At 47.2% G+C, this 9198-nt stretch overlaps 1 protein-coding gene across 1 annotated transcript in view; it reads left to right on the top strand.

Annotated features, from left to right (window-relative positions):
- Positions 1–9198, top strand: part of KIAA0922 (KIAA0922 ortholog) — a gene marked incomplete at its 5' end in the record, with an annotated part of 146494 nt that overhangs the window by 135810 nt on the left and 1486 nt on the right. The window contains 5 exons of the mRNA XM_015568041.1: positions 1167–1333; positions 2600–2782; positions 4158–4236; positions 5361–5443; positions 6631–6761. Coding sequence (XP_015423527.1) covers positions 1167–1333; positions 2600–2782; positions 4158–4236; positions 5361–5443; positions 6631–6761 — 643 coding nt within the window. The remainder of the gene's footprint in view (positions 1–1166; positions 1334–2599; positions 2783–4157; positions 4237–5360; positions 5444–6630; positions 6762–9198) is intronic.

The raw sequence follows: 9198 nt of genomic DNA, 5'->3' as shown, positions 1-9198 counted from the left end.
CCTAGTTGTAGGACTTCCACTCAGCCAGCGTTCCTGTGGGTCTGGGTGATGTCCGTTCCGTCTTTTAGTTTCACTTTTGAAATGATTGTTCGAGGCAGCAAACTCAGGCGTTAACCTATGCCGCCATCTTGGTTCTCCTATGGTCACTCTTAAGTTTTATATTTTCCTGTTATGAACCTATGGAAAGATACGAAATTAGAGTGGAATTTCACCAACGAAATGTTATGATATATATTGGAAAGCAGATTTCTGACATGCTGAAGAAACAACTTTTTAAAAGTGTAGCTTCCAAGTAGCTTGTAGCTAATCAGGATGTTTTGAGAACATGATGCTTACAAAGTAGGTGGCTGTTGGCTTGTCTGTCTCCTTGGCTCCTTCCTGCTCTGCCTATATACGCTTTACCTTGAGCGGCCAGAAACGAGTGAAATCCTGGGCTACACCCCACATCCTGGATCTTCTGACCGTCCATCCTGCACACCTACCTTGAGGACTGAAATCCGACCGTGTGAGATAATCACTCGGTATCCCCTGGCATTCTCTGCACGTCTCCCTGTGGCCATTTACAGAATTGCATGACCGTTCTTCCCTCAAGGAGTTCGTGGTCTAGTCGGAGAGAGGTGGTTACTGGACCATGAACTCCTTGGGGGAGGAGCTTGATCCTTTGTAGACACCGCATGTTTTCTAACAGTGCCTGGCCATGGTTGTCACTCCGCAGATGTTTGCTAGATGAATGAATAAGGGAAACGTCACACATATGCTCGGCCCTCTCCCCAGACACCAAGGAGCGGGTTCTTCTATTCAGAATCATATTTTACGCTAAAACCAAGACAGACAAGCCAAGAGTCCTGGATTCTGGCCCAGGGCCTGCCACTTGCCAGTTAACCCTGAGTGACTCATGTAACCATGTGGAGTTTTATTCTTCACACTGTGAACTGCAAAAGTGGGATAAATGAGCTCCAAGTTAATTCTAGTTCTAAAGCAACAAAACCTTTTTCTTTTGGAAATCTTTTCTTTACTCATCACCTTCTCCCATCAGGACCCTAAGGGAAGCGGTCTCAAGGTGCTCCCGATTCATATTTCCATGCGTAATAGTCTGGAAAGCAGTCTGCATGTATGCGTGTGTAACATGTGGGTGTGATTTTTTTGTGCGTGTGTGACTCTTCCAGGCCTTCCGAACAGAGTGAATTGAAACTTGCGTGCAATGAATTTGAAAGACCTGAGCTGAGCCGTGACATCGATGTAAGAAACTGGTGTCCACAGGAGACCCCTGGGGACAGGTGTAAAACAGACGCTGGCATTGGAAGGAGCTTACCTGCCGCAAAGAGAGAGGCAGGTATGGAACCCACTGAGCGGCGAATGGTGCTTCCGGGTGGAATTTTCGTTTCCTCGAGGAAGGACCCAGTGTGAGAAATGGCCTCTTGCTGAGATGGTCACTCTACAGGCAGCTTTGATTACTGAAGCCCGAATGGAAAGCTGTCGAGATGAGACTAGAAGGCTAAGATTCCTTTGAGCCAGGACAGGCCTCTCATGTGGTCCCCTCCTCCCCCCACCTCCCTGAGGCCTAGCCATTCTCGGCTGTCCCCATGCAGGCTGCTGAAGGCACAGTGGTTGCTGCTCTAGGGAACGGCCAGGTGAGAAGAGTAGCTCTTCTCACACCTGAGCCAGTGGTTCCCACAGAGCCAGGCCAGTGCCCCACCCAAAGGACTGCTGGGCACATCCCTGGGAGTGGGAGGCAGAGGGCACCCGATGCTAGCTCCAGGGTAGGGCAGAGCAAGCTGGAGGCTAAAGGGCCACTGAAGTTGGCAGGTCAGGTGGGACACAGGGTGGGAAGAGGTATGAGCCTCCCAACCAGCACCCAGGCTCCCAGGCACGTGCCCAGGTCAGCGCACACAGGCCGGCGGATTTAGGGAGTTTCTAGCCTTATCTTTTGTTCATTCCCTTGACACATAAGTTGCTTTTTGATCTATTGGAGGTTCTTCCCACCCACACATAAATGATACTTCGAAGCTCTTAGTGCAGCAGGTCTCAACCTGTGGGTCGCCACCCCTTTGGCGGTCGAACGAACTTTTCACAGGGGTCTCCTAAGACCATCGTGCATATCAGATATTTACTTTATGATTCATAACAGTAGCAACATTACAGTTATGAAGTAGCAACGAAAATAATTTTATGGTTGGGTCACAACATGAGGAACTGTATTTAAAGGGCCAGAAGGTTGAGAACCACTGTTTAGTGGATATGTTAATAGAAGAGAGGGGGAAATTACCTACAGGTCTTCAGACCTATAGACCAGCCTGGGTTTTCTTGATCGACGTGTTTGTTATTCCCAGAAGCTCTGTTAGATCCAGTTATCATCAGTATAGGCTGAATGAGCCCCAAACAGGTTTAACTGCCCATCCCACAGGCAGAGGAGACATAGCCCATCCCCGCTGTTTCTCCAAATCCCACCATTAGTTGCAGTTCAGCAAAGTCAGCTGACCCTGAAGGTGAACCTTGCTGTCTTCATCATGTCACCTCTCTCCTTTGACCGGAAATGACATCACGTTGAAACTGACTTAAGGGGATCATGGGATGAGCTGTTCTCTCTTCCTGCCCACAGAGGGCTACTTCCAGAAGCCGGGGAAGAAGTGCATGGAGAAGTCCTGCTCAGATTCCAGCTCGGACTGCGGCAGCTCCTCGGGCAGCGTGCGTGCCAGCCGCGGCAGCTGGGGCAGCTGGAGCAGCAGCAGCTCCGATGGAGACAAGAAGCCCGGGGGCACCCCTCAGCACTTCCTGCCAGCCGGTGAGTCCCGAGAACGGCCCTCCCACCAGCAGTGAGCCCTATAAAAGCAGGCCCTGTCCGAGAGACGGGCACTCGTAGCCGTCAAAACCTAGACAACGCATCCACGTGGGATTTCAGTCCATGTTTCCCTTGAGTTTGTATGGACTTGGTTTGTGCCCTAACATGTGGTCTGTCTTTGAGAATGTTCCATGTGTGCTGGAGAAGAATGTATATTCTGTTGCTTTGGGGTGAAATGTTCTGTAAATATCAGTTAGAGCCATCTGATGTAGTGTGTCATTTAAGGCCGCTGTTTCCTGGTTGATTTTTAGTCTGGAAGATCTGTCCAGTGATATCAGTGGGGTGTTGAAGTCCCCTATTATGACCGTATTGCTGTCGATCTCTCCCTTAAAGTTAATCAAGAGGTTGTTTTATATATATATATATATATATTTGGATGCGCCTGTATTGGATGCATATAACATAAGACTTTTTAAAATTCAGGGCTTGCCCTGGCTGGTTTGGCTCAGTGGATAGAGCGTCGGCCTGCGGACTGAAGGGTCCCAGGTTTCATTCCAGTCAAGGGCATGTACCTTGGTTGCGGGCACATCCCCAGTGGGGAGTGTGCAGGAGGCAGCTGATCGATGTTTCTCTTTCATCGATGTTTCTAACTCTCTATCCCTCTCCCCTCCTCTCTGTAAAAAATCAGTAAAATATATTTAAAAAGATAAATAAATAAATAAAATAAAATTCAGGGCTTAACATTAACAAAAAAACAGAAGTGTAGCTTTTGTTAGTAGGGGAAGGCTGACAGAAGAATGATAAAAATGTAAGGGTTATGTAATATCAGGGAAATGTCCCCAATATAATTAATGGTATAAAAGACCAAAAAGGCAAAGTATATACGAGTATGACCCAAACTTTACACATATGTGCACACATCAAAGACATTGTAAAAACTATCTCTAAATGTTGATAATGGTAGTATAACTATAGGTGTCTTATATTTTCCTTTTTTAAACTTTTGTTTATTTTTCTAGATTTCCTGTGATAAGCATGTTACTTTTATAAGCTGGTCTATTTATATAGCAAAATTTATTTTCTCAGAAAAAAAACCCATTAAAAAATTCTATATTATTAATGGTTTCAGCCCTTTTTTCCCCTCCATAAAGAAAACATTATTAAGCCAAAATTCATACATTTAAATGTTGGGTTTTCAAATAAAAGATACATTATAAGACATTTTAATAATAAAATTACTGAATGTGTGATGATCCGTTTAAAGTGAAAAACAAATCACTCATTAGGGGTTAATGATATTAACCATTTGCATTATAAGACATCCTGCAGTTGAATTATGTTTGGAAAAACTTGTGATAATTCTTTTGCTTTTATGCAGGAGACAGTGTTTCACAGAACGACTTTCCTCCAGAAACGTCCATCTCCTTGAACCTTTGCCATAACATCTGCAACCCCCCGTAAGTTTTCCGCTGCCCAGCATTCTCCGTGTGCTTCATGCACTGCTTTTTCTGTCGGCGTGTTTCCGCTTCGTACCTGGTTCTGCAGGGTAAGGTCTGAAAACGTTTGAAGGATGTGAGGCGGTGAGATCTGATTTTACTAGTAATTCAGAAAGGGGCGTCCTTCCAAGGGACCACGGTTCATGTGGAGGTGTCTCTGGTATCGCTGGTCGATCCTGTGACGTGTCTGTGTCAGAAAGCCTCCCATCCTGAAAGTAGAAAGAAGACCCTGTCGTTATAAGAATGGACATCATCTCCTCTGCTGGGACTTGAAATAAAGCCAAGCATTGACGATCTAGGAAGTTTTGAAAGAACCTTGTAGATACTACATGTTTACAGTCCCACCGTGTGATGCTTGCAGCAGCATCGGACAAAATAACACAAACCTTCTATTGAGTGAGAAGGAGGAGGACATGCAGGAGGAGAGGGTTTCAGAGCGAGAGACAAAATTCGTCTTCTTAGGCATCGGCCACTTCGTGAGAGGATAGGATGTCATTAAAATAAGTTGGTGAGCCGGCTCGGCGGTTAAGCATCGCCCTATGAACCAGGAGGTCGCGGTTTGATTCAGGGTCAGTGCACATCCCTGGGCTGCGGGCTCCATCCCCAGTAGGGAGCGTGCAGGATGCGTCCAGTCAGTGATTCTCTCTCATCATTGACGTTTCCATCTCTCACCCCCTTTCCCTTCCACTCTGAAATCCATAAAAATATATTTTAAAAAATTAAAAAGGTGAGTTGGTGAAAATGGACACTCAGCAAAGGGTACAAGGAAAGCTCTGTAAGAACCGTTTTGTGAGGTGTAGAAAGTAAACCAGGGGTTAAGAATTGCTGCCAGCTGGTGGCAGGCAGATGTGCGCTGTAGATGGCCTTGGTGACCTTAGTTAAAATGGCTTAGTTGATTATTACAGGGTGACTTTGCTGGGTCTTAATACTCCTCCACCCTTTCCTGGCTGTCAACCATATGTCTCTAGTATCCATAGGTTTCTTGGAGGGATTCGTGTAAACATTCAACGAGACTTGGTTATACAACTTCAGTATTTCCTTGTACAGAAAAAATCAGCGATGTCCGTTTCTCACTTTCCCCACAGCGATGTGACTAGTCTTCCACAATATGCAGAACCTCCCTGTCCCAGCCTTCCTGCCGGGCCTGCAGGTGTTGAAGAAGATAAAGGTGAGGCTAGTTTCTCTTGCTCCAGACACCACCAGGTGCAGGTGTTCTACGTTGTGGGCTGGGGGCTTGGGCGGGGCGGGGCCATTGCCCCAGTGCCCTCTTCTCCGAACCATGTCAGTGGGCTTTAGTGCACTGGGAAGGCACCTGCCTTCTGCACCTGCATCATTGGGAACCTCTGCCTTTGGCCGCCCCCTCTGCACTGACACTGGGCTCCCTCCTGTAGCCCAGGCACAAGGGCTCCAGGATAGTATGGGGCTACGCCTGTGTTTAGTTCACTTTCCCATGGGGAGGTCCCGTTAGAAAGCATATGAAGGGTGAGGCTCCAGCACCTTAGCCTACTTCTGCTTTCCCTGCCCTCTCCTCTTCCTTCCCCACCTCCTCATGTCCTCCAAGTCTTTTATCCCAGCCTCCGCAGCCTCCGTGCTGCCTCACTCCTGCACCAGGCCATTTTTTCCCACATAAAACGGAAATACGGCTGGGACCTAGCCAGGTGCATGAGCATCACATGTTTGCATTAATTTCTTGGTCCCAGCCATTGCAGGGGTGACTTGAACAGGCCCAGGTGCTTGCACATGTGTGGCTTGCATTGCAGGAGGGAACCTTAAGCCTAGGGAACCTGTGTCTTTTATAACAGGCAGTAGGCGTGTCTCCCTCTGCTCCAGAGGGAGACACCGTATAATGCGAGGCTTTTGCTAAGCGAACACCCTTGAATAGATGGTCCAGAACAGAGGCACCCAGGGCCTCTGCTTGCAGGATGTACAGAAGTGCAAGGAGCCTGTGGAGACTGACCTCCCGGCAGCCACTCTGCTCAGAACCTCCCAGGGGCTTTCCATCTGACCGAAGTCAGTGCCCACGTCCTCCATGGGGCCCGCCAGGCTCTGTGCTGTCTGGCTCCTGGCTGTTCTGAACTCACAGGACACACTCCCACTGCGGGGGCTGCACACTTCGCTCTGTCCCTGGTGCCCAGAGCTCACCTCCTCACACTTCCTTGGCTCGCTTCTCACCTCGATCACAGGCATATAGCATCTGAAGTAAAGGTCGAAGCAGCATGCTCTATTTCTGCTGTATATTCGGAAACTGTACCCCAAAAGGAGTGGGGGGAGCAGGTGTGGTCAGCGTGTGGGGGTGACACGGGGGTGTTTCCTGGGGGGAGAAGGGGCACTGAGAGGCCTTGCTCTCTTCCTCAGGTCTTTACCCCCCTGGAGACCTGTGGCCCACGCAGCCCGTGTGTGTGACAAGCGGCTTCAACTGCGCCCTGGAGAACCCGGTGCCCGGTGTGGTGCAGGGACCGGCCCCCGTGCACAACAGGTACAGGTCTGTTGGCTGACAGCCGCCTGCCTCCCTGGGCCTGAGGGCTTGTGGTGGGAACTGGAATTCCACCTGTTAGGTTGTCCTCACAGAATCGAGGGCCGAGCCTTCTTCCCCAGCTACTTCAGCCACTGGGCGTTGCCATCTGCCTTTCGGAGTTGTGTTGTGATGTCTTAGAAAAGAACAAACCGGGCATCGAGAGAAACAGAAAAGGAAATAAAAGTAATAGATAATACAGCTGGAGACCACATCATTGCTTTCCTTTCTTTAAAATGAAAAAGATGAGCTATCAATATATTAAAGGCAAAATTGAAAAAGCAGTCACTCCTAATTCCTACCCCCCGCAACAGTGCAAAGATTTCCATTTTTTCCTGCTATGAATCTTGAACACAGTCACATTTTTAAAAGGTCAAAATAATTTGAGTATTGGAAAATAGTTATATAATGGCCGTTCCCTAAATTTGTTCATGGCTGTGACTGTCATTGAATTATGAAACCTTGAGAAACTGTGTATATCTGTTTCGCCACAGAACCCATTTGAATTCTTTTTGGGGGGAGGTCAGCTGATTACAGTGGTATTTACTTTCTTGTTTCTGGAATGAGAACCCAGCTGATCACAGTGATCGGAGAATCATGAGTCGTGGTCTTTGTAGTCGTGATTTACCCAAGGCGAATGCTGGCCCTGCTCTGCATGAGGGGTGGACATTTGCACAGCAGGACGTGTGTAAGTCCTTCCTATGTGAGCTAAGACGCTTTAGGTAGGCCAGTGGCTCTTCCTCAGTGCTGATCACCACGGCCTCATTCTGCCTCTGGTTACGTATCCTGGTTATGCAGGGAGTGTCTGTCCAGCCATGGAATGTCATCGGTGATGAGCATTAAGCAAACCTTTGATCCTGTGACTGGAGAAAGTATCTCTTTTATTTCCCAAAACAAATGTTAACAAAATCATAAGATAGAGAAAACACATTTATAGTACTGTAGGTATTTATTTAAAAAAACATCAGCATATAAGTTGGACCTGCGTGGTTCAAACCTTTGTTCAAGGGTCAACAGTATTGCAAAATGACCACCACAATAAATCTAGTTAACACCTATCACTAGATGGTTACCAAGTTTCCTTTACTTGGGATGAGAACTTCTAAGATTTACTCTCTTAGCAACTTTTAATATACAATACAGTATTAATTACAGTACCATGCTGTACGTGACAGCCCAGGACTGGTTTATCTTATCCCTGGAAGTTTGTACTTCGCAAGCCCCTGAACCGTTTTGCTTATTCCCCCACCCCCACATCTGGCAACCAGCAGAAGGTCCGCTGTATTCATGAGCTTGTTTTTACTTCTGATGGTTGTTTATTTGTTTATCTTGTTGTTGTTAAGAGTGTGCCTTTAACATTGAGTGGCCTTTGAGAATGACCTTGCAGGAGGCTGCTGACGGCTTTTGTGTGGGTCTAGTTATGCATACCCAGCCATATATAATTTTCTGTGGCCTCAAAAAGCCCTGTACGCCTGGGTGTCTGGGGGCTTCTACCAATCACCCTAAGAGAGAACCAGGTCATTGGCTTTATGTGGACTTGACATTGTGGATTCCCCATGGGAGGCTGGGGCGCTAGTGGTCAGCTCCTCTTCTTAGGCAGCCAGGCCACGTGAAATAGAAACCTCTCCCTGCTTGCTCCTTGGCATGTCCCGATGCCTCTACCCTGGTGGTGCTGCAGAAGGAAAGAAGCTTGGAGGGAAAATGGTGGGAAATTGCCAATGCTTGGGCTCAAGCACCTGTTATAATAAACAATAAGAGATATAAGATTCCCCTGATAAGCTGGAAAATTCTCTTACTGTACATTACAGAACACTTATGATTTGTCATACTGAGCTAAATTTGCAGAGACACAAGCGGTATATTAGATATTGCACTAATGTGGGTTTTGATACATGCATTGCTCTATGTTAACCACAAGGGGGTGATGTGGGAGCTTTCCTCTTATGCTTCTGAGGCTTGTGTGTATTATCTTCTTAGCTAAGTGCTTGGCTTGGTATTGCCGTTGTCAGTCCCTATGGTATATATGCAGGCGGCTGAGGTTGGCATGATAGGTAATAAAATTTTTAAGGGCTGGTAAGAAGCCTGACATGAATCACATCTATAGTAGTAGAATAGTGCATCCTGTGTATCAGAAAGATCCCATCAAATCATCAAATATACAGGACATAAGCCCAGAGGTAGACCCTCCCTGAGGGCTTCCAGGTGATGTGTGTGCTAAGCAGTTTTAAACCTGAGAGTGGCAGTGGAACTCCCGGTTCACACAGAGTGAGTATGCTGTGTCTGTCTTTAGCCTGTCCATATCGTAAGGAAGGCCTTGAGAGTCTTTTTGCTGAGAGTGAGCATTCAGTTCGCCCCATAAAAATGTTTACCTGCGTGTCTCCCATTCTTTGTAGAAAACATGTTACCCCAAT

This window comes from Myotis davidii, unplaced genomic scaffold, assembly GCF_000327345.1.
Source record: "Myotis davidii unplaced genomic scaffold, ASM32734v1 scaffold323, whole genome shotgun sequence".
In the NCBI taxonomy this organism is placed as follows: Eukaryota; Metazoa; Chordata; class Mammalia; order Chiroptera; family Vespertilionidae; genus Myotis; species Myotis davidii.
Note: the sequence above shows the minus strand (reverse complement) of the source record. Positions and strands in the feature narration are given on the sequence as shown.